Source organism: Gossypium arboreum, chromosome 1 (genome assembly GCF_025698485.1).
Source record: "Gossypium arboreum isolate Shixiya-1 chromosome 1, ASM2569848v2, whole genome shotgun sequence".
In the NCBI taxonomy this organism is placed as follows: Eukaryota; Viridiplantae; Streptophyta; class Magnoliopsida; order Malvales; family Malvaceae; genus Gossypium; species Gossypium arboreum.
The window spans coordinates 7,568,203-7,594,677 of NC_069070.1; the positions used below are offsets into that span (position 1 = coordinate 7,568,203).

Below are 26,475 nucleotides of genomic sequence, written 5' to 3' on the forward strand. Positions count from 1 at the left end.
ATGGCGGCATAAGAGTAAACGATTTTGATTATTCATTTCATATCGAACGTTATCTGGAGCACCTGCAAACGACATAATGGGAATGGGTTGTTTCTGCTGAGTCCACGAAAGAAACACTCAAAGTGTATGTTATAAAGAAGATGAGAGTTGAGAGAGTGTGATAAAAAGAAAATGGAGAAAATTAAAAGCGACAAGACTGAGGTTCTTACCTGCTATTATCAAGTTGTGAAATGGAAGGGAATGCAATTGCAAGAGGAAGGAGATAAAGGAATGAATGGTTCCACCGCTTTTATATAAACAAAATGAAAGCAAATAGATTACTTCTTTTTCAGTTTTAACTGTCAAGACTGAAAGGGATCTCGCGGTGTTGGGATTTTTGACAGCAACAAAAAAGAAAACAGAGCAGAGGAAGAAATACAGAACACTGAATAAGGAAGCAAGAAAATTTTACTTGCTCACAAACGTGTTGCAAGGAAGCAATAACAGATATGCTTGTTCAGTGTCCTGTTTTTCTTTTTTTGCTCCGTTTTCTTTTTTGTTGCTGTCAAAAATCCCAACATGGTATTAGAGCTGCAATGAACTAGATTTACTTCCCCTAATTGTTTAGCCTTTCGAACAAAATGAAATTCAATCTTAAAATGTTTAGTTTTGCCATGAAAAACTGGATTCTTAGCTATGGCAACTGTTGACTGATTATCAACCCTGATCTCAGTTGCTTGAATCTGCTCTTCATTCAAATCACACAGCAACTTTCTAAGCCAAATGGCTTGATTAACAGCTGCAGCAGCTGCAATGTGCTCTGCTTCAACTGTAGATTGAGTAACAGTTTGTTGCTTCTTTGAGCTCCAACAGAAAACCCCTGAGCTAAGAGTAAAAAAGTATCCAGAGGGCTTTTTATGTCATCAATGGACCCTGCCCAATCACTATCTGAATACCCTATCAATTTGAGCTCTTCTGCCTTCTCAAAATTCCCTCCATAATTCAAAGTTCCCTTTACATATCTGAGAACACTTTGTTGCTTTAAAATGCACAACATCACAGCAATGCATAGATCTGGACAACAAACTAACAACATACATAATATTAGGCCTAGTAGCTGTTAAGTAAAGCAAACAACCTACCAAGCTTCGATATTCCTTCTCATTAACCCTTTCTTGATTCCTATTACTGGTCAGCTTCTCCCCTTACGCCACTGGTATGTTGACTGTTTTGCAATTTTCCATGCAAAATCTGTTGAGAATCTTTAAAGCAAAGACATGTTGGCTAATAAAGATGCATTGATCAGATTGGTTCACTTCCATTCTAAGAAAGTATGTCATAACTCCCAAATCTGTCATTTCAAAAACTTCTTGCGTTTGCACTTTGAACTCATCGTTCAGCTCTCATTTGCTTCCAGTTACAAGTAAGTCATCTACATAAAGTGAGACAATCAGAAGAGTTTCATTTTCTAACTTCTTCACATAAAGTGTAGGTTCAGTAACACTTTTCTCAAACCTGAGCTTAGACAGGTATACATCAACCCTGTCATACCAGGCCCTTGGTGCTTGCTTCAGACCATACAGGGCCTTTTTTAGCTTGTAGACTTTGTCCTCTTCACAATGAACCTTAAACCCTTCTGGTTGTTCAATAAAAATTTCTTCCTTGAGGAAGTCATTTAAGAATGCTGACTTGACATCGAGCTAGTGAATTCTCCATTGCTTCTGTACAGCCAAGGCAAACAGTAGCTTGATTGTGTCTAGCCTCGCTACTGGAGCAAATGTCTCCATGAAATTAATGCCATATTGCTTACTATAGCCTTTCACCACAAGCCTTGCCTTGTGTTTGTTTAATGAGCCATCAGCATTGTACTTGGCTCTAAACACCCACTTGACACCTATGACTTTCTTCTGATCTGGTCTGTCAACCAATTCCCAAGTGTCATTCTTGTAGATCATATCTAATTCAGCTTTCATGGCTTCCAACTCTTATTCTTGACATCTTCCTCAAAGTTTGAAGGCTCAACTATTGCAACATCACATCTTTGATATGTAACACCCCTCGCCCGTATCCCTCACCAGAACAGGGTTCGAGGTGTTACCTGACTTAAACTCAGTCAATCACACAAAAACTGTGTTGAAAAATTTCAATCAATTTAAAACTTTTCTTTTCACATGCAATTTATCCCATATATGAGCTTACGAGGTCCAAAACATTAAAACCCTATACATGCCATAGACTCGAAATACTAGGATTTACTTACATCGATAACGTGAGCTCGACAGTGTGATAATATCTCCGGCGAACTCCAACCCGAGCAGGTAACTGAAGTCAACAATCTATAAAACAGAGAAATGTAACAACGGAGTAAGCTTTCATAAGCTTAGTAAGTCTTAAGCAATGCAAACAAATAAACGCAATTATACTTCGATTATTTAATTTCTTAAGAGGCCAAATTCTAGGGATATTGCCATCTGGCCGAATATACACAAGCACATAATGCACGTTTAGCATTCTTATCACACTTAATCTGAATTCATATAACATATTTTTATCAAATACCCTCACATACTTTCACAACCTGACCAGGTGTATCATGATCATAGGTATAGTTTTAACATTTATTCACGTATGTATCACATTACTCCCTTATGATTCACTTCAAATCAAACTCACATATGAGTACATACTGCGTACCTGGCCCACTTTACGTATTAAATGTATTCATTTGACAATCTGGCACGAGGTACCTTAGTCATAGGCTTTTCTCAAATCACCGGCATTTCGCCTGCTAGGCTCGAGGCCCGATATCATTTCACCGGCTTTATAGCCTGCTAGGCTCGAAAGCCCGAATAGTATCTTACCGACATTATAGTCTGCTAAGCTCAAAGGCCCGAATAATCAAATCAACAAGTTCTATATAACATATTCATATCAATTGAGTACTAACATCATTCGAACGTATATATAATTATACATCTCAAACACTTTTCTTTCATCTCATTTTCACACTTAACGTTTGATAGCTTATGCATAACATTTCACTCACATTCATTTCAAACTTATCATTCGATTATAAAAGCACATTGCATATTTACCAACATGTTATACTTGCCATTAGGCCATATAAGCATGATAAATACACTATCATTTCATCTTTAACATTCGGCTAAACCCTTATCTTACAAGGAACACCGAATTCACATAACATATCATTTCACCGGCATTACGCCTGCTAGGCACGAAGGCCCAAATACACATCACCGGTACGAAGCCTGCTAGGCACGAAGGCCCGAATACATATCACCAGCACGAAGCCTGCTAAGCACGAAGCCTGCTAGGCACGAAGGCCCGAATATAATACCAAAGACTAGGCTCAGGGATTTATCCGGATATAATACCAAGACGAAGCTCAGGGATTTAACCCGGATATTTTACCAGCACGAAGCTGCGGGTCTTTAAGCCCGGATACACATCAAATATCATGCATATTTAATTACATATTAACACATCTCATTCAACATATCACATTTCCATTTCACCATTCAAACTTAACCCATAGTGACCATTCGACTATAAGTCATATGCATAAATTATTTATCGCGCAACTTAGTTCAAGTAGAACCAAAAGGTCACGATTCATCTAATATATACATATTGCTCATTGATTCGCACACAACCTTTCAAATTAGCAATTATAAGATGGTTCCGCACATAGCCCATCCTTATCGATAATTTACGATGGTTTTACCCTTACTCACATATATGTCATAGGAATTTTTACCTATGCTTATCAATTCACATTCATGATTCAATTCCAATCGATTTAACATGCCTAAGTACATATCGCATACCTGAATAATTTACTTTACGGAACGAATCCACATATCGTATTAACCCATAGTCTTATAACACCACACTTTTAATGGTTTACCTCATCGAAGTTCACATTTAATCACTTTAGTGCCAAGCCGTATTCGGCTATCACAAAGGACTAATAATAATAATTTTATACACATCATTGTTTCCTTTAGGTATTTAATAATCACAAATCGTGATATCTCCACCAGCACATATACGGCATAGTTTATTCATTGTAATACTCATTTAGTGCATCAAATTTCCAAATCCAATTCAACTTAAGCATAATAGCCATAATCGACATAGCCTTAAATCATTACATATTCGCACATTAACTAAATAAAATTTACATTTCCTTTACCATATTAATTTAACTCTTGGGCATATAAAAAGGAATCAAGCTTAAACACTTAAGAACTTACCTCGAATGTTGCCGAATGATTACAACGGCTATTCGATTACTTTCTCTTTTCTCTTATCCGAATTTGCCCCTCTATGCTCTTGAGCTTAAAATTTAAAGATTTTAAACTAGTCATTATTCGACTATTCAAGCATCACTTTCAAAATATAATATATATATATATTCAACTTTCACACCTACTGATCATAGTAAGCTTATAAGAAATCAATAAGCAACTCATTAACAAATTTTTGTCAATATTTACCACATAATCATAATTTCACTGCAAGCTGTCTTCCTAAGCAACAGTCACTAAATCATTTATAACTGGAGCTACGAAACTCCAAATCAAGTTCCATTAATTTTCTCTGAAAATAGACCCATATATCTTTTACCCATAAAATTTTCAGGATTTTTAGTTTGGCCAATCAATACCAGATTTTTCTTAAAGTTTCCCTTATTTCACTGTTTGACTAATCTGACCACTCTTCACTACGAATCAAATTTCTCATTGTACAAAATTAAAAATATGTTCTCGTTTATTTCATTTGAAACTAGACTCATTAAGGAGTCTAAGAATATAAACTTAATCTTATAACCATTTTTTTACAATTTATAATGATTTTATAAATACAGAATAGAGGATCTAGAAGTCATTCTGACCCTGTCCCACATCACTTAAAATATCTCATCATCAGTAATTATTTTTCTTACACGGTTTCTTTTATAAGAAACTAGACTTATTAAGATTTAATTACATAATTTATTCAGCTTCTAACTCATCTCCCACAATTTATGGTGATTTTCCAAAATCACGTTACTGCTGCTGTCCGAAGCAGATTTATTACCAATTCACTCTTTCACACATACCTTGCATGCATGTTATTTAAACATGCATATCACAAATCAATCATCACATACCTATAACTTCACTTAAGCATAATCTTCCTTTCATCATTTTAAAGCACAACATTACTCAATATTATCCAAGTTCACATTCGACCATAATACACACAACATGTTAGCCGATTTTTCCCCTTAGCATCTAAGGCACATGCATGCTCATTTGCTTGGCTCAACTTCATCTATTCTCCATTTTTCATCAAAAGAACATGAAACAACAACCATTTCTCTCATTTCCATTCATGACCGAATGCTCACAACACAACCAAATATCAAAAATATGCTTCATGGGTTAAGGTAGAAACAAGAAAAACCCATGAACATCAAAATCGAAGCAAAGCACCATGAACTTATCTTGGATTTTCTTCCCCAAGTGACCAAACATTCAAGAGCTCTTTTCCTCTCCTTTCTCTTCCATTTTCGGCTACCATGAACAAGGATAGGGTTGATGAGGATGTTTATGAGGTATGTCAGCTAGGAAAGCAGGCCAGATTGCCATTTCCTTCAAATAAGGCCTGGAGAACCTTAGAAAGACTGCAGCTTGTGCACACTGATGTGTGTGGTCCTATGAAGACTCAGTCATTGAATGGCAGTAGGTATTTCATTCTGTTCATTGATGATCACTTGAGATTTTGTTGGATTTACTTCTTGAAGCACAAATTAGAGGTGGCCTCAATGTTTTGGTAGTTCAAAATAGCTGCAGAAACTGAAATAAGCTGCAAGCTCAAGACCTTAAGGTCTGAAAATGGAACTAAGTACACCTCAGCTCAGTTTCAAGTCTTTTGTGAAGAAGCAGGCATTAAACACCAACTCACCAACATCTATACACCTCAACAGAATGGTGTAAGTGGAAGAAAAAATAGAATCTTGATGGATATGGCCAGGTGTCTCATGTTCGAGAAGAATTTGCCCAAAACACTGCTGTTAACATTCAAAACAGGCTCCCCACCAAGGCATTGAGTCAGAAAACGCCATTTGAGGCCTGGTTTAGGTTCAAGCCATTATTGGCTTACATGAGGGTCTTTGGTTGCATTTGCTATGCACATGTCTCAGGTGTGAAGAGGGAGAAGTTGGCCAAAAAAGTACAACCTGGTATTCTGGTAGGCTACAGCACAGTCAAGAAGGGCTATAGGATCTTGGGACCTTCAACATACAAAGTGCTTGTGAGAAGAGATATGGTGTTTGATGAGAATCCATATTGGAATTGGGAGAAGAATGAGCCAGAAGCAATTTCTGAAGACCTTATGGCTGATCAAACTGAGGCTGATCAAAATGGTCTTGAAATGGACATTGATAATGAACCAGTCAAGGGTACAAGGACTTTGCCTGAGATTTATGAGAGGGCTCAAGTAGCTCAGGAAGAACCAAGCTATTTTGAAGATGTTGAAGCTCATGAAGGCTGGAAACAGGCAATGGCTGATGAAATTGCCATGATTGAGAAGAACCAGTCATGGGAATTAGTTGCAAGACCAGAGGAAAGTCATTGGAGTGAAATGGGTCTATCGAGCCAAGCACAATACTGATGGAAGTTTGAACAAACTAAAAGCTAGGCTAGTGATGAAGGGTTTTAGCCAAAAGTATGACTTAGACTATCTGGAAACCTTTGCACCAGTGGCCAGGCTAGACACCATCAGGCTGCTAGTTGTCTTAGCAGCATAGGTGCAATGGAAAATTCACGAGTTAGATCTGAAGTCAGCATTTCTAAATGGATTTCTCGAAGAGGAAATTTATATTGACCAACCTCAGGGTTTTGAAGTGGCAGGTAAGGAGCACATGGTGTCTATGCTAAAGAAAGCCTTGTATAGCTTGAAGCAAGCACCTAGAGCCTGGTATAGTAAGATCGATAGCTACTTGATATTTTATGTTAAGAATGAAGGAGCTAAAACTCAGCTCATTGTGTCTCTATATGTTGATGATCTGTTGGTGACAAGAGGAGACCAAGCAATATTGGCAGACTTCAAAGGCAAAATGGAGCAGAAGTTTGAGATGTCTGACTTAGGACAAATGTCCTACTTTTTAGGCATGGAAGTGTCACAATTTCATGAGGGAATTTTGTTAGATTTTATTAAAATAAATCTACAATATAACTTAATAAACCAGGATCTGTCATGTAAAATCATCAAGAATAAATTAAGAACAAAACTAGATGCGGAAGTGTACCTGAATCCATGGATTCCTTGAGACTTTCTGGAACTTTGAGGATTTGATCTTCCAAATTAGTACACAAGAAATTCAGAGAATATCTGCTCTCTCTTTCCTAATGATGGGATATTAGAAAAGATATCTTGTGTATAATTTGGGGACCATAACCCTAATATTTATAACCTTAGCATATTAGTTCTAATCAAATTCTAATTAGCCCATCATTAATTAGAATTTGATTAGAAGAGTATCTACACATGTTTGACCCATACTTTATTTAATAATTAAAAGCCAATAAAATTCTAACCAAATTAGATCACTTTTAATTTGGGCTAACCTATCATGATAGTAAATAATAACATGTAATTATCCTTATTATCTATGTGATGTCCAAATTTTCCAACAAATTTTTCTAAGTCAGAAGGCCTTTGCTATGAATATTTTAAACAAATTTTCAATGCAAAATTGTAAAGCAACAAGCACACCAGTTGCTGTTGGAGAAAAGTTATCGAGCCAAGGTGGTTTTGAGAAGATATGTGAGTCAACCTATAGGAGCCTAGCTGGTTGTTTGCTATATTTGACTGCTACTAGACCAGACATTATGTTTGCAGTAAGTTTGCTCTCAAGATTCATGCATTGTTGCAATGAGAAGCACTTTCAAGCTGCAAAAAGGGTGCTCAAGAACATCAAAGGTACCCTGAGTTATGGAATGTTGTATAGCAAGGCTAAAAGCCTAAGATTTGTTGGCTATACTGACAGTGACTGGGCTAGTTCGATGAATGACGTGAAGAGCACTTCAAGGTATGTTTTTACCCTTGGTTCAGCCATATTTTGTTGAAGCTCGAAGAAGAAAAATGTGGTTGCTCAGTCAACCACTGAGGCAGAATATGTGGCAGCTGCAAGAGCTGTCAACCAAGCCATTTGGCTAAGAAAGATCCTGGCTAATCTAAATCTGCATCAAAGGGAAGCAACATAGATAATGTGTGACAATCAATCTGCTGTTGCAATTGCAAAGAATTCAATTTTCCATGGAGGACAAAACACTTCAACATTAAGCTTCATGTTGTAAGAGAAATGGAGTAAGCACAGGAAATGAAACTGGTTCATTGCAATTCTAAAGACCAAATTGTTGATATTTTGACAAAGGCCCTTAGTGTGACACGATTCCTTCACTTGAGAGCTAAAATAGGAGGTCGCAACATGCTAACCAAGGAGGAGTGTTAAAGGTTGGTCAGCATGTAGCACCAGGAGCAGCCAAGAAGTAGGCCATGCAACCCGAACCATGTTGGAGCTGCTGAACTAAGTGCAACTGTAGACATTTAGTTCATTTTGTTCTTTTTGGTTGTTGTAATGTAATCTTGTTGATAAACATGTTAATTTGCATTTTTTTGTGTTTAATTTGGTTTATTGTTGAATTGAACCCTGCTAATTAAGTGCTTTTATGATCTAATATTGTCAATGATGCAATCGGTCGAAAACAAGCTAAAAATGGCCAAATTAAAAGACAATCATTAAATTGGGGCCAAACCAAAAAAATAGAGAAAGCCAAGGAGTTATCAATTTTGTTGACTTTGTAAAAAGCCAAAAATAGGAAGATATTATTTTACTTTTATTTTTGTTTTTATTTATTTTTATTTTATTTTATTTTATTTTATTAAAATAGTTAGGTTATTTTTAGTAAACCCCATGTATATAAATAAGGGTATTTTGTTCTTTGAAAATCATACATTACTTTTGTAGTCATACTTCAATTTGGAATTGGATTATTCTCCCTTTTCCTATTTCCATTTGAAATTGAATTATTTTTTTTCTCTTTCAATTTGACGTGGGAATTTTGTCCATTTCATTTCAATTTCTTTGTTTTTTTCTAAATTCGTCCAATTGCTTTCCAAGCCCTTTTATCCTCCAATTTCTTCCATTATCATACAAATTCAATCACCTTCCATAGCTTACAAGCATGAATAATTTCATGCTTAACTAAATTCCATCTTAGATTTAGGCCAAAGTTCTTTCTGGTCAGGAATCGTGAGATATGAATTCGTGCTAAAATCCGTCCAATATGTATTCATTCTTTTACTAAGTATCGGGATTGACAACTCATCCCTTAAGGTTAACTCGATTACAAGTCAAAAAGTGCACATTGGGTTGGAGTCGTGTTAGCTAACAGTTGGAGAAACGAGTCGGCCTGTATTCGGATCTCCGAGAACAAACGAGGAAGAAGTGATCGGATTTAAACGACCCACGCAGTTGAGTCCGTTAATTCGAGTTGGGTTCTTCAGAACGCAAGGCTGTCGAAATCTTGAATCGGGAACGCGTGTATCTCGGTTAGATAATCGGTAAAGGTTGGTTTGCAGGTCGTATCGAAACCAGCTACTAGAGGAGAAATTGGTGGTTAGGACGTTTTTAACTATTATAACCAGCATATCGTTTGGAGGAGAAGACTAATTTTCGAGGATCGATTCTTGATACGAAATTTACCGAGTCTAAGGCTAAGGCTTATTTTATTTGTTGCAAAATTCTAAATTTATTTTCTAATTTATTTAATTAATTATTTATGTTGTTTCAATTATCTAGTTTCTAAACATTTCAAAAACCCCTGATTTACTTTTATTTCTAATTTTTGCAGGCACGATTGGAGTTGTGGGCACGACTATTGTCACGACCTTCGACACGACAAACAATCTGATCATAAGCGATACACGGAAGTTGATTATAGCATCCAATCCTTGTGAACTCGACCCTACTACCACTCTTACTACTAATTAGAGTTATTTTATAGAAATTATATTTGGTGATTTCAACGCCCATCACTTGTTCATGTTGAACTATGTTAGGTAGATGTTTGATGTAATTTGATAGTGATTGAGCTGTTAACTTGCTTTGCTCATGAGTGCAAGCTTTGTTTATCAAATTTCAATCTATTAGTGGTAGTAGGTAGTGTTTAGGTGTTATACTGATTTTTGACAAGCTGAATGATTGGTTTTATGTATTGGCATTATTTCATTATTCTTTCTTAATGAAATTATCATTATTCTTATTCAAGTTACTCTCCATCTTTCTTTGCTTTTGTTTCATTTTCTGTTCTAGAGGTTTGTTTGTTTCTTCAGCAAGTCTCGAGTCTTGCTGCTCAAGCTTTAGCTGTAATTTGCTTGCTCTTTGTTCTTAACACCAACACCCCTCCTAAGTTCAAAGCTACTTTAACATTTGAATGGGTGCTCTTGATGGAAGAAACTTGGGAAGGACTGAGGTTATCAGAGTCCCAAAAGACATTGAACTTCCCATTTGTTGGAGAAGGAGAACCTGAGGTGCTGTCATAGTCTATGGAAAATGAAAGAATGAAGTGGAATTCAACGTTTGAATCAATGGGAACATCAGTGAATTTAACTTTGTTGATTTCAGCTCCTAGGTATTCTCGGAAAAGGTCCGAGTTCTCGGGAGCTGCTTGGATTGACATATGGCAAGGAAGAAAACTTGAACAACGAAAAGGGCAATGAGAAGCTTAGAAGACTCCATTGCTGCTGTGATGTAGGCTTGGAGTTGAAGAATTACTCTCGTTAATATATAGGCGTTAGAATGCAGAATACAAAGGTTTGAAGGCATATGGAGAATAAAAATAAAGCAATGCTTTGTTTGCCGTTGTCGTAATTATGAATCTGGGATATTTAAACACAACAAATACGCTGCTATTTTGGTCCTGGAGCTGTATCACAAAATACCAGTAATATAAATGAAGCTGGTATCTTCCTGCAGGGTATGATAATGATGTTATTTTGTCTTGCTGCAGGGGTATGATAGTTAATTGAGACAAGAACAGTGACTTGCCTTACCAGCCATGGGAGAGAAATCTGCAAATTTCGACCCTTGAATATATGTTTTATGGAATATTTCAACAGTTTGTTGCTCTTAGATACCATAAGAAAAGTTTTCTGTAGATAGTATAAGAAAATATTATTGTATTCAATTCATTGGTTGACTTTTTATTATTATTTTGGCCCAGGAGATCTCCCACAAAATACCAGTAATATTAATGAGGCCGATATCTTCTTGAACCTAATTAGCAAGACATCTGAATGTAAACAACAAATATTATTGTCACATACATATCAGTTAAACTGTCACTTTGTCTTGTAGTCGACAGTGGTTTGCCTGACAAGGCATGTAAGAGGAACCTGCAACAATTGACCTTTGAATAATATGTTTTTTTAACCCAAATTCTTGGTTTCTAAAAAATATGTTGAACTTTCCATTTGTAGGTGATGGATGATTGTCATAAGCATGGTCAATTGCAAAAGCTAGAGTGAAGTGAAATTCGACCTTGACCCAACATAAAATGCAGGCTTTTTACGGTAGCATTACTCAGCTTAGTCCTTGATCAAGCATATTACTAACACCAAATGCTACAAACAAACTACATACATAGATATTAAATTTTATGAGAAAGAAAATAAATGAACAATTTATATACTAAGAAAATGTAAAATAATGTTCTATAGCACATCAAAGTTGCTCACCTGATTAGTTTCCATGCATAAAAAAGTTGGCTTTGGCCTTAAAATCCTTGTTTTTAACTGCCAAAGCCAACAGCAGGTATGCTACTAATCCTGCAAGCTGCCATTTTTACTCAAAAACCAACTTTTTCAACCCAAAAAAAGTAATAAAATGAAGGAGCTTATATATGCAATATAACCCTTCTTCTCCTTCTCGACATCATAGGGACATCGGGCTGTCCAGCAGCTCCAGCTATAACCATAGGCTGAAAATATTAAACAAGAGACAAAAATATGTTCATCTTATTCAAAGGTATGAGTACATTACAAGCTGGTCGGATTAATTTGGATTAAAAATGTATGGCTTTGCAAATTCATTTTCTCTGAACTCTTTGACATATCTGATTCATCACTCTTTTGCTGCGAGCTACATTAGCTTTCATAGGAAGATTACTAACAAATTCATTTTGTCTGGACTCACAATCACTCGACATCTCAGTAACTCAAGAGAGACATCAGTTGCAGAGGCTGCAACTCGAACAAATTCATATTCAATTAGAAGTCCAACAAGGATAATACCTTTTCTTGGTCAGAAATGCCAGTTCCAGCTGCAGCCAGAACCTCACACATGTGTTTGGTCTTGAATAAATATTCTTTGATAGACAGCTGCCCCTTCTTTTGAAAATACAGCAGGTGTCTCAGACTTGAAAGTTTAATACTGGAATGAGTTGTAACTGTAAACTTTCTTTCGGTGGTCATAAATACATCATAACTAGTTTTGGCATTTATCAAGTACAGTAGACTCTCATCACATACAGTAGAAAGTAACCAGGAGGACAGAAGCTTATCTTGCTGTTTATATAGCAAAAAATATGTATTGTCAACCAGATTCCCATCTGCATCAGTCACAAATTGAGAAATATGACCAGAGGATTCTACACAGATATTAAATTTTATGAGAAAGGATAAAAATGAACAATTTATATACTAAACAAATGTAAAATACTGTTTTATAGCACATCAAAGATGCTCACCTGATTAGTTTCCATGCATAAAAAAGTTGGCTTTGGCCTTAAAATCCTTGTTTTTAACTGCCAAAGCCAACAGCAGGTATGCTACTAATCCTGCTAGCTGCCATTTTTATTCAAAAACCAACTTTTTCAACCCAAAAAAAGGGTAATAAAATGAAGGAACTTATATATGCAATATAAATCTTCTTCTACTTCTCGACATCATAGGGACATCGGGCTGTCCAGCTCTAACCATAGGTTGAAAACACTAAACGAGAGACAAAAATATGTTAAATCTTATTCAAAGGTATATAAGTACATTACAAGCTGATTGGATTAATTTGGATTAAAAACTTATGACTTTTCAGCTTTATGGTTTTAAAACGTAGTTGATAGTCATTTTCTCCACCATGGTTTATATCATATATAGAGCTTCATTAGTATACGTTAAACTTTCTTTTATAGTACAAAGAAGGGTGCAGCTCCAGTATGGGAAGAGTTTATAAATACCAGAATTCGAACTCCACACAGCTGGAATCAAGTGCAATTCGACGGTACTTGAGTTTATAGGCATATATATCAAAGACCATGACCAATGTTAACTACATCAAATGCATGCAGGATTTTTTTCATAGTGGCATTTAATCAGTCTAGGTACATATTTCTCACACCAAAAGTCACAATAAAATTCCTACATAGATATTAAGTTTTATATATTAAACAAATGTAAAACTATATATGTTTTAAAGCGCATCAAAGATACTTGAACAGTTTCCCTGCACAAAATGTTGCCTGGCTGTAAAATCCTTATTTTAACTGCACAATCTCATTCAAAAACTAGCCAACCTCACATTTACAGTATGTTGATGACCATTCGGCCCTTAAACCAAAAACAGAAGCTAAAATGAAAAGAAAAAAAAAACCAGCAACACTTGCTTTTCCTTGTAGAAATTGCATTCCTACTTTGCTTAGAATTCACTATTCGTTGTTACAGACTGGCTTGAGTGTGCCAGCATAAGTCAACCGGCTTCCGTCCCAATACAGCAACTCCCCTCTGCAAAGCCACCATTTTCATATTCAACTTATATAATAATTTTTTTGTCAAATGAATACTTAAAATTATTTCAAGAAAAATCAATTTTACGTAAAGTGACTAAATTATATAAAATAAATGTAAAAAGATTAAATCGATAGAGAGGTTAAAATAAGAATTAAACAAGAAAAAACTTACGGATTCAACATAAACTTTTGTTCTGTGCGAGACCCTATAGGCAGCCGGGGCAATCCAACTCCAGCCGTAAGGCCCATAACCTGAAAATAGTATATGAAAGACAATTTTATGTTAAATATATATGCAACCACAAATAATATATAAACAAAATCAATAATTATAAAATATGATTGATTTACATAGGACGGGAACCAAACGTCTTAATAGAAAAGTTAAAAAGGATTAATTTTTGTCGTTAATCTTTGTATTTTGTTGATTTTATCTTTATATTTTAATTTGGTTGATATTAATCCATATACTTTTTGAATTGATCAATTTTAGTATACGATATACACATTTTATTTTTAAAATTTTAGTTTTAACCCAAATAGGTAGTACTTAAATTTGTTATTAGTGTTGTACTATCCATAAAGTTATAGATTTAATCTATGTTTTTAATTTGATCATATTTAGTCTTTATACTTTTCAAATTTTAAAATTTTAGTCTTGATATAAACGGAATAGTTAAATCCATTCGATCAAACTATAATGACATTACACGTATGATAATATATTTTAGTATTTTCTTTTAAAAATAATAAAATTTAATGATTTCAATAACTACAATTTGATCAATATTTAAATTTTAAATTTAAAAGGAATAGGAATTAAAAATTACCAAATTAAATTACAAGGATTAAATTTACAACTCATATAATGTATATATGAAGGAGTCCAAATGAAAGGTATACTTAGTGCAAAAAACTTACTAATCTCTCGCTATACCTTGTCACATTGCTTGCAAAGCACATTCATCGTAGCGGAAGGATAGGAGACAGATGCTGGTCGGGTTGGAGGTTGTCGAATTGATAGCTTACAATGAGACCAAGGCCATGTTGCAAGTTTAACACGCACATTCACTATTTTATATCAATCAATACACAGGTTTTAATTATGATAATTGCACTATTTGAATATTACACAAATGAAATGTATGTATTTTTGAATAATTATATTAATTAAATTGAGAGATATATCTTGTAGTTTATGATAAAAGATTCGCCTCATTCCTGGTGACTGAAATTATTTTTATTAAAAGTAAAATAATGAACAAATTTATCAAAACAATTTTTAAATGCTGAGGAATATATATATATATATATATATATTTAAATTTATTATTTTAAATTGATTAATTGTAATTAAAATAATTAAAATTTAAAATAATTTAATTTATTTAAATTATTCTATTTATAATAATTTAAACTCGAAATAATTTAAATCTCAAAATATTATTCGCATGATAACTTTTTAAAACTCTTTAATTAACCCAAATCAAACCTTACAAGCAAAAAGAAAAGATGCAAATATTATATTGTATATGCTTCTTTAAAGAAGCCATGGAACCTAAGCATATATTTCCTGGTAAACTAAAGAACAAGGAATCCTATAAAGAACACAACCAAGAACTGAAACCTGGGCAGACAAGAAACTTGATACATAAAACACTTGAGAAACTTGCAAACAAAATGACGATAAAGAAACAGAGAGAGGGTTATTACTTATTACAACAATGGCTGCAAGGAAGTTGTCGGACGACAGGACGTGGTTTGGCAATGACGGCACAAGAAGACACGGGAGTCAGAGTTGAAATCGTATCTAATGGCGTCTGAACCACTGGACTCAGTCTTGTGGCCGATTGGATCAAAGATTGCAGCTGACTCCAACAAAACGCACACCCGAAGTTAGTTAGATTATGAACTTCAGAGGGATATGGAAATGTATAAGGAAAAAAAAAGGGAAAATGGGGTTCTTGATCGTAAGTTGTTTACCAGTAAAAAATGGGTTTAACGGAGGGATGTTGTTGAGGGAAATAAATTGAAAACGGTTTAACGGGGGTTTATATAAACAGATAAAAGGTCCCTTTTGCAGTTATAAGAACCTTGCGGGAAATTCACGGCTAAAAACCAACTTGAAATGCTCTAAGCCTTTTTCAGTTATAAAGATGTAAAGGATCGTTAAACAATAGAAACACAATGAAGGTTATTATACAAAATCATCATATTAGATTCACACGGACATTATTGTCAAAGTGGAAAAATATAGGTTCAAGTGCGTTGAAGATTCAATGTATTATCCGTTGAGGAGTATTGTAAATAATTTTAAAGTTAAATTACACCAACAGTCACTCAACTTTAAGGTAGTTAACAAAATAGTTATCTAGATTTCATTTCAGTCACTCAACTTTTAAAAAATAACAAAACAGCCACTAACGTTATAAAAAAGTGACAAAACAGTCACTGACTAACAGTTTCCATTAGTGTTTTAACAGAATCGCTAATGTGGCAAGTTAACTAGCTGATGTGACCAATTAACTTGCCAATGAAAAAATTGAAAAAAAACCCAAAAAAAACCCATTTAGCAGAGAAGAAGAATAAGAAGCAGCAGCAGAAAAAGAATCAAGCTGAGAACCTCCAGCTGCATGGAAACTTATTAGTTTCTGAGAACCTCTTAGTGACCTAGTCTTAAGTCACCCATCTGAGCCCTGAACTTTACATATCAAGAATCAAGCATGGAAATTTCCATCAATTTTATGCCAGCAAAAGGCACTTACATTATAAGCATCAGAATGGGAGCATGGATTCTTATATTTTAAATAGGGGTAATGGTGTAGTTACAGAAATGTATTCCTAACCTTTGCAGAAAGTGGAGCAACATACAGAATTATTGAAGCATTGCAACATGGGTTTAGAAACTGAAATAGGTATCAGTGCAATGCTTGAAGAAAAGGCGCCTCAATGCACTTGAAAGTATCTGATGAAGAGGCTTCGAGGGAAATGGTGCTCCCAACTTTGATAATGGTGCTCTTGAAAACTCTCCTCCATTGATCGACTCTACCACTAATAATAATCATAAGCTATAAAGAGGAGAAACAAACATATAATTAGTGTGTTAATTCGATTACGAGATGATGTTGTATAGTATTCTGGTGGTTCTGGTTATCGTACTACTATCCACTGAAGTCGCCATTGTGCATGGTGAAGGTAAGGGTAACAGTGGGAATGGCAACAACAATGGTAACGGATATGGCAACAGCAATGGTAAGGGCAAGGCGACAACAATGAGGACAAACGCAAAAACAAGGGCAATGGAGATAAGAAAAAGAAAAAGAAAGACGATGATGAAGTGAATTATAACATGTCGTCATCAAAGACCGGGCAAGAAAGAGCCTACTGCAAACGGAAAAGTTCTTGTAACCTGAAGACCCTTGTTTATCCATCCGAATGCCCTCAAAGGAAGCCTACTAAGAAGAAAAAGCAGAAGGCTTGCCATATTAACTGCTGCAGCAAGTGCGAAGAAGAATGTTTGAAAACCCACATTAACAACGGTTAGATGTAGAGAATGGAGGGGAATGGTGCTCCCAACTTTGATAATGGAGATCCATTGCAGGAAAAGCATAAGATGGAGGTATCTCACTAGGTACAGATGGACCATTCCAGTGACCGTTGAAGCTATAACTATCTGAAATACTTCCACTGGAATTTGAGGAAGAGGGATGAGTAGCAGAAGAAGAATGTTTAGCAAAGATAGGGCTGGTAGGGCTGTCAAATTGAGAGTAACTGGCTGGCTGGACGATTTTTTAACACCAAAGACGTCGTCACATGTCACGTCACTTTTTCGTGACGTCTGTAATGGAAAATGGTAAAAAAAATTATTTTGTGATTTTTTGAAAGTTGAGTAACTGAAATAAAACCTAAGTAACTGTTTTATCAGTTATCTCAAAGTTGAGTGACTATTGATATAATTTACCTTAATTTTAAACATTGTATCATAAAAATAAATATAATTAAAATCTATAATAAAATTATTAAAAATAATAATAATACAGTTGATATTTGCTGTTCATAAGAGAACAGAATTTTACAGCCACCCTGTTTAGATTTGGTTTTACTAAAGGATTTCGATAGTGCAAAAAGAAGCATGGCATTCATAGCCATGAACCGTCATTTTGAGACAGTAATGTCATTTTTACCAATAATAAACTGGCACATTATTTTTATTTTATTTTTTTACTTTTTCAATTAAAGTCATAGTTATAATTCATATTATATATGCCAACCCTTTTAAAAGGGTACATTGGGCTTGCTTTCCGAGATACATTTGTATTGGGCTAATCTTATTATGTCTATGTGGGAAATCCAAGTTCTTTCTGTGTCGAAAAAACCGAGTTAAGCCGACCGCCAAAAGAACCTTGAATTGGGGGCAAACCAAACATTTCAACTTAATACACGTGTCGTTTTATCATTGGACAAGATTCTTTTTCTGTCTTCGTTGTCTCGCACGATCTCCATCATGATATGGAGCGGAGTGGAGCCCCAAAAAGAATATATAAATTAATAATTAAAACCACTAAAATATTTCACTTCAGCACAAAAAAGAAAGGAAAAAAAATTCAAAAAAGAACTAGAAATTTATTATCGCTCACAGTCTCTTTGAGAAAGCCCAATAATTCCCTCTCTCATTTTTAATTTTAGATATTTTTGTTGCCCTAGATTTTCTCTGTAAGCTCTACCTAGAGAAGAAGCCATGGTGAGTTTTTTCTTTTCATTTTTTTAATCTTTTTCTGCTATTTTCCTTTCCATTTTCAGTTCAAGTCTTTGTCTTCGATCTGTCTTTCTTTGACTTGCATGGAACATTTAAATTTTTTAGATCTGATTTATTATTTACATTGAACGTAGAACTCTGTGTTTCTGCTGATTGGCATAGTCTGAATCTTTTTATTTTTTTTGGTTGTTGCTGGATTTGCATTTTGGTTTAATGATGATAGTTATGAATGTTTTCATGCTTCGGTTATTGTTCGATCTTCTGCTTGATGCTGTATTGACGTTTTGGATTGTTAAACTTGAATGAGAACTTATTATAGATAAAAACAATGCTTAACTTAATCTTCATGGATCTACCATTACGGTTCCTTTGACAATTTGGGTTTGAACTCATATATTAATAAGCGTTATAACTTAAATATGTTTAACGGATCAATACACTATATAGATTTTGAGAAATTATTATAGATAAAAACATGCTTAAATTAATCTTCATGGATCTACCATTCGGATTCCTTTGAAATTTTGTGTTTGAATTGAGATATTAATAAACGTTATGATTTACAATGCTTAACGAACTGTTTATCGAATTGTAATGATTTTCTTTTTCTCTCTTATCCATTATCTTTTTTGGCTTTTGTTTTCTAATGGATTCATTTTGATCATTTTTCTAGTGTCCATCGTTGATAGATGACGTTTTTTAAATTTAAAAATATTGTTTAATTCATTCTTTTTTATCCCCACAAGCGGATGTGCATCACTGGTGAAGCGATTTCCTATTGATAACCTGTGACATGCCATCTCAACTACTTTTATTATTGTTAGTATTGTTGCTGCTTGACTTTATCACAAAGAAAGTAATCGGATTCATCTCTTAGAGTGGCCCCAGTTGGTTAATACTCTTAAGATTGGGATATTGCATTTACACCTGTTAAATTTTTAAGAATGTTGTTTCAAAATTTATGGTTCATTGTCAAAACAGTGAAAAAAAAGGTGGGATTGGATCAATTTGGTTGACCCGGTTGTTTTGAGTCATTGATCCGTCTTTATGTTCTTTTTTCTAAATGGGAGAGAGAACTCAAGAACATATGATTTTTTTTAATTAGCCTAATTATGATTTCATCTCTTGGGAATTCTAGTCAATGGGAGAGATATTGAGTCCAACCTTTGTAAACACTGTTTGTGCTCTCTTTATATTTATCTGGTTTAAATCCTATCATGTGTGGGTCTTGTCTAGATTTATTTTGGTCTATGTTTAGAGATATTCCGGTTATCAATCCATTGTACAGTTATTGATTCTAATTATAGTTATTTGGATTTATATTATTCATATATGTAATTGTGATTGTTCTTGTATTTGTGCTCTCAAAAAAATAAAAATAAAAAATTGGGTCATTGTTGTATGGAATCTTATGTATTCCTTGAACCTTTCCATTACAGGCTAATGCAGCGTCTGGAATGGCTGTGCATGATGACTGCAAACTGAAGTTCCTTGAGTTAAAGGCCAAAAGAACATACCGCTACATAGTATTCAAGATTGAGGAGAAACAGAAGCAGGTTGTTGTAGAAAAGCTTGGTGAGCCAAGTCAAAGCTATGATGATTTCACTTCAAGCCTCCCTGCTGATGAATGTCGGTATGCTGTCTATGATTTTGACTTTGTGACTGCTGAGAATTGCCAAAAAAGCAGGATTTTCTTCATTGCATGGTATGTGTTAGTGCTTTTGCCTATTATTCTCAAGCATTGTACATTCTAGTCGTTGCTGCTTATGTTTTTTTTTTTTTTTTGTTTATTTGAAGGTCTCCTGACACCTCAAGGGTGAGAAGCAAGATGATTTATGCAAGCTCAAAGGACAGGTTCAAGAGAGAGTTGGACGGTATTCAAATAGAGCTGCAGGCAACTGACCCGACTGAGATGGGACTTGATGTTATTCGAAGCCGTGCCAACTAAATTGGCATCTCCAAATGGCAGGAATAATGGAGATGGTAAAATACTTTCTGCTTTTGTTTCAAGTGAAATGTTAATAGTTTGGTGGGGTGGTATGATTTTGGTTTGTTGTTCAGATGTTATATCCAAGTCTTTGTCTAGAACAAGTTTAGCAATTTCCATTTGAATCTTATGATTCTGTTATGCATGTCTCAAAGTTATCGGACGGAGTGTCTTACAGCTGAGTCGATAAACAAAAGTCTCATCTTCTTGAAGAGTATATGAAGCACTCTTTTTTGAGGGGTTTTTTCCATTGCAACTTTGACTATGGATGGTTGGATAATCGCATATCAGGTTGTTACTCATACTTGTGAATATTGCGCAGGCCCGATGTGATATTAGACCTATCTATTTTAACACGATCTCAAAAACTCAGCCTAATCAATCCTAAAAATTGATAAAATTAAAAATACTCTTCACAATTTTTGTTTTTTATTTTTAAGAATTTAGTTTTATTTTTCAAAATTTTAATTTAGTTGTTAAAATTGTTAAATTTAAAATTATTTTAACATTTTAACAATGTTAATAGTTAAATTGAAATTTTAAAATTTGAAATGTACGACTAAAAGTCTAAGAATAAAATTATATGGATTAAATTTTAAATTTACAAAGAGTATATGAACTTATAACATATTTTTAACTTAATAAAAGAAATTTTAACTATTTTTGTTTGAAGGAAAAGAAATCATTAATTATAATGAAACTTTACACTGATGACGTTTTTATAAAATTATTTTAAAAAGAAAGAGAGGTTAAAAGGCATTTTACGTCTTAATTTTTTTCTTAGTTTTCCTTTCCTAGCTTTCTCCAAATTAGGGTTATTTCAAATTTATGATATGGTTAGTTACGACCGATATTTAGACTAGAATCCGTAGCTTTGATTATTAGTTTTGTAATTTATTCCTTATACTATAATTTAGTTAGTTTTAACTTTTATATTTTTCAAATTTAAAATTTTTTATCAAACAATAATTATTAAATTTATTAAATTTTGTTATTTTAAAATCTATACGGCAAACATATTATCATATGTACAATAAAATATTAACTTGTCATTTTCACATATTACTCAATTAAAAATTTAATTAATGGTTTAACAACATACATTTATGTTAAAACTAAAATTTTAAAATTTGAAAAGTAAAAGAAATTAGAATGATCTAATTAAAGAATATGGATAAATCTAAAAGTGTACTAGTAGTACAATACTAGAATTTAAATTTAACCAAACGGATTTAATTGTTATTATTTGAGTTAAGATTTAAATTTAAAACTTTTAAAAATATAGGCACTAAAATTAACAAATTCAAAAAGTACAATAACAAATTGATTAAATTAAAATACAAAATTAAATCTAAAACTTTTATGATCTACATGAAGTTTTAACCTGCTTGATAAAAGCTCATTTTCACATTAAATGCCCCAAGTACTAGCAAAAAGGGCAAGAGAGATCCTTGTCGTGCTTGTTACTTCAATGGTTAAATATGCCACTAGTCCTTGTATTTTGATAAAATTTGAGCTTTCGTCTCTACTTTAAAAAAGTTAAAAATAAATCCTACTTTTTTAATCTAACAATCTCAACCCAATCATCAACTTTGTTTGTATATTTTTATTAAAATTTATCTATTTAACATGAATAACGTGAAATAAACATGTTAACAAAAATTGCTAGAAACTAACATCAATAATGATTGGACTAGGATTTCAAACTGAAAAAGTAAGATGATTTAATTTTTTAAACTTTTAAAGTTCAAAGACTAAAATTCAAATTTTGTAGAAGTACAGGGACTAACTACATATTCTAACCTACTTCAATTTACAAATGATCAAATTAAATGGTAAAGATTTTATTATCATTGAACGAATGGTAAGGCTTTAGGTGAACTCTTGCAATTCATCAGCCATATGCCACAATCTTCTCAGTTCACAAGGTACCCTATACAAGAAGACTAGTAATCTTAATCTTTTCCAGCTATATCGGACCGAATCTTTGCCTAAACTTCACCAACCGCCTTCGGTTTGGCAGTGAATGAACTTGTTCTTTTCGAAGATAATCAAGTGTAAACCATACTTTCCATTAAGGCATCCCCCGTAACAACAGGTCCCTGTTAAGTTTCCCTTAAAATTTTGTATCGTTAAAACTGTTTTCCAAGAAGATTACTGATCGACATTCTCATACGAATTCTTCAAACGATTTCCACGAGCAAGAATATCATGTGTAACCTTACTTGGCTTAACACCTCTTCTGAACATGTCATCGCGCAATTCGAATGCCTTGTTCAGTTCTCCAGCAACACAACAGCCGTGTATCAAAAAATTATATGCCAATGTATCTGGCATTATACCCTTATTTAGCATAGAGTCCCACAACCGAATAGCTTTGTGTAAACTACCTCTTCTACAGTGCTCGTATATTATAGTTGAATAAGTAATACAATCCGGGAGAATACCGTTGTCAGCCATTCCAACTAAAAGCTCCATAGCCTCCTCAAGTCTTCCTAACCTGCAAAAGCCACGGATAAGTATATTGTACGTGACTGTGTTAGCTAAAACTCCTTTAACAATTGCATTGTGAAGCTCTACAGCTTTGTCCATATTCCCTTCCTCGGCGAGCCGATTGATGAAACATCCATATGTTATCTGGTTCGGGAGCAAATTACTACCCAGCATTTCTTTACAAAGAAGCTCAGCTTTATCAATGAAACCAGCCTTACATAAGCCATTTATCAGAGCAGTATATGTAACAACATTAGGGATGCATCCTTCACCGATCATAATATCCCAGAGCCCGAAAGCCTCCCTAAGATTTCCCACTTTACTGTTTGCATCTATCATGCTTGTGTATATCACATTGTCAGGGCTCAATCCTTGATCGTCCATCTCCTTTAGCAGCACAAGTAACCTTCTTGTATCATGTTGTTTTAGAGTTCCATCAATAAGTATGCCATAACACACGAGATCCATATCAATGCCTCGTGCAACCATCTCACAACAAGCCCTCAATGCGTCCTCTATTTTCCCTTCCTTGCAATAACCATGTAATAGTGCACTATAACACATCTCATTCAACTTACGGTGATCTCTATGAAGGCCATCCAGGAACTCTTTGGCTTCCGACAGTCTACCAACAGAACAAAGACCACTTATTAAAGATCTATAAGTATATGTATCAGGCACAAGACCTTTGTCCACCATTTCGCCGAACAATTCAAAGGCTTTTACCATGTTACCGTCCCTGCAGTATCCCTCAATTAGAACATTATATGTCACCTCATTTGGCATAATGTTTCTGTCCACCATTTGACCAAACAATCTAACCGCCTCCACCATCATGTTTGCTCGACAAAGACCAGATATAAGAGCAGTATATGTATAAGTGTTCGGAGCAATTGCCTTCCCTGTCATCTCATGATATAGCCTAAACGCCTTATGCAATTTTCCTTCATTGCAATATCCACTCAACAACGATGTGTAAGTAACCACAGTTGGCTGCAATCTGTTGTTAATCATCTCATCAAAAAAAGACTCTGCTAAACTCAAATTCCCTAACTTGCAGTACCCACTGATCAAAGAATTATAGGGATAGACCGTCACTTTTATTCCCGCCTCTCTCATTTTACTAAGAAAACCAAGTGCAATATCCATTTCACCTCTTCTACAAAATGAATCAATCAAAATAGAGAAAGTAACATCATTCGCATGCAAACCCTTGCTTTCCATATCATTGTAAAGCAACTCGGCTTCATCAAATTTCCCATTTTTACATAATGAATTGATCAATGCATTGTAAACAAACAAATTAGGTGCTAACCCAATTTCCCCTACTTTCTTTACCAAACTAAGAGCATCTTCAACCTTCCCCTTCCTCCTCAGCCCCTCAACCAGACTTGTAACTACGGCTTCACTCGGAACAAAACCCAACTTTATCATCTCATCCATCAACTCTACGGCAACATCAAATTGTTCCACTCTGCATAAGCCAAGGACTAACGTATTATACGTGATAATATCTGCTCTCAGTCCCCGTTTAACCAAGCCATTCTTAATCTCAACTGCCTCCCACACCCCATGATTCTTACAAAGCCCATGGATAAGAACATTGTACACCACCACATTCAACTCGGCCACGTTCGACTCCATTTGGTGAATCATTTCACAAGCTCTAACAAAATCCTTCGATTCGCAAAAACTTCGGATCACCACCGTGGATATAAAAATATCAGGCCTAATACCAGCTTTCATAATCTCATCAAACACTTCCAAAACAATGCCAAACTGTCTAATTTTCGCTAAGTCGTTCAAAAGAGCACTTAGGGTCCTAATTTGAGGCAGCAAACAACAATCAAACTTCCTCATTAATCTAAATACCATTAAAGCATCAAAAGCTCTCCTATTCTGCACATAATGTTGGATCAACAAATCAAAACCCAAACACGAATGGAACTTACATTTCTCATGAGCCTTCCAAAGAGCTTCAAAGGCCTCACTCGGACTCAACCCACGAAGCAAAAGCGTCTGCAAAAGCGAAGAGGCGGGCCAAAAGAGATTAACGTTGAGTAAAGCGTGAATCAACACGCAAAACGACTCGGCCGAGTGGTGGAAGCCTTTGTGAAGTCCTAGGAAGTTAAAGAACCGTAAAGCTAACCTCGGGTCGTCCAAGGTTTGGATCAAGACTTCCTCGACGTGGTGGGTCTTCAGGAAAATGGCGGTGCTTAATGCGACCTTCCAGCTTTGCCTTCCACGCACAATGAGTCTGAGATTGGAAATTATTTGAGCGTCTTTGGCTTTTTCATCATTATCTTGAGGGGAAACTTTGGGTGTAGCACAAAATCTCCGTTTTGAGAAAATGATAGGAATTATGAGAGGTCGATGAGATGGGTATAGCTTCATTTCTTCGAGTTTAAATGGGGATTTCCTTTCTGGGTTTCCACCATGGATTTGGAGGAGGCTTGCAAAAATGGGAGCTTTGATGAGAGAATTCGGCTTTCAGTGGGGGAGTTTGCTGCGATGGTCACGGGTCAACCCGGAATGAACAAAAATATGGATCTTGAGATAGTGGGTATTAAGTCTGAGGTTTAATTCTGCTATATGTCCTACAACTCCTCAGTCTTTTAAAATTTAGTCTCTCTATTTTGGATAAAGTAACATTATCTCTAACTTGATAACTTTTTTTTTTGCCTACATTAGTCTCAAGTGATAGATGTTTTCAATTTAATCAATATACTTGAATTTCCTTCTTATCGTGATACTCTGAAATGTGTCACGTCGTCTTTGAATTTTTTAAAAATTTCTTTATAATATTTTTATTTTTGTATTTATTAGATTTTATATAATTTTTAGAAATTTTAAGTAATGATACGACACAATCTCAAAAGTTAAATTCAGAGACTAATTTTTAATGAAATTCAAGTTGAAAGACTAAATTAAGAAAAATTATCAATTTTAAAACTGATACTAAGGAAAAGAAATTAAAAACTTCATTTATTAAGTTTTGCTTTATCCCTTTTATTTTTAATTCTAAACCTTTTTATTATTCATGTTCGTTTTATAACTTATATTTAGAGTTTGAGGTTGTCTCTCGCGACAAATTAACATCTCCACTTCTAAATACAATGTGTTTTACTATCACATTCAACACTTATTGATTTTTAATTCTAAACTTTGAATATTAAAATGATATATATTCAAATTTAACAAAAAAATTTAGTTACAATATTATATTCTAAGTAAATATATTAAATTTTAAAAATACAAAGATTAGAAGCAAAATAATATTTAACCCATTAAAGTGATGACCTATGTAATACCCCTAACCTGTATCTGTCACCGGAATAGGGTTACGAGGTATTACCGGACTTATACACTATCATTTATACAAAACTGAGTCATAAAATTTG

At 34.4% G+C, this 26,475-nt stretch overlaps 2 protein-coding genes across 3 annotated transcripts; one reads left to right on the forward strand and one right to left on the reverse strand.

The window, feature by feature from the left end:
- The first annotated feature begins 18,383 nt into the window (after nt 1-18,383).
- LOC108480529 (actin-depolymerizing factor 2-like) lies at nt 18,384-20,837 on the forward strand. Its single transcript, XM_017783560.2, has 3 exons — nt 18,384-18,579; nt 20,034-20,299; nt 20,392-20,837. Exons 1-3 carry the CDS (start codon nt 18,577-18,579, stop codon nt 20,540-20,542), a joined length of 420 nt encoding a protein of 139 aa, XP_017639049.1. The 5' UTR covers nt 18,384-18,576; the 3' UTR covers nt 20,543-20,837.
- A 1,443-nt stretch (nt 20,838-22,280) lies between these two features.
- On the reverse strand, nt 22,281-25,633 carry LOC108480663 (putative pentatricopeptide repeat-containing protein At5g59900). 2 transcript variants are annotated; one of them, XM_017783730.2, is made up of 2 exons: nt 25,224-25,633; nt 22,281-25,093 (listed from the first exon to the last, which is right to left on the reverse strand). In XM_017783730.2, the coding sequence occupies exon 2, from the start codon at nt 24,947-24,949 to the stop codon at nt 22,736-22,738; it is 2,214 nt and encodes a 737-aa protein (XP_017639219.1). In that variant the 5' UTR covers nt 24,950-25,093; nt 25,224-25,633; the 3' UTR covers nt 22,281-22,735. The 2 variants fall into 2 exon arrangements, with proteins under 2 accessions (XP_017639219.1, XP_017639218.1); XM_017783729.2 differs by having other exon boundaries at nt 22,281-25,633.
- Nucleotides 25,634-26,475: the final 842 nt, after the last annotated feature.

Excerpts from the sequence above, each read along its gene's own strand:
- LOC108480529 (XM_017783560.2), top strand. Across the intron at positions 20,300-20,391 it reads AGGATTTTCTTCATTGCATG|GTCTCCTGACACCTCAAGGG; the intron begins GTATGTGTTAGT and ends GTTTATTTGAAG.
- LOC108480663 (XM_017783729.2), bottom strand. The coding sequence starts at position 25,468 with ATGAAGCTATACCCATCTCATCGACCTCTCATAATTCCTATCATTTTC.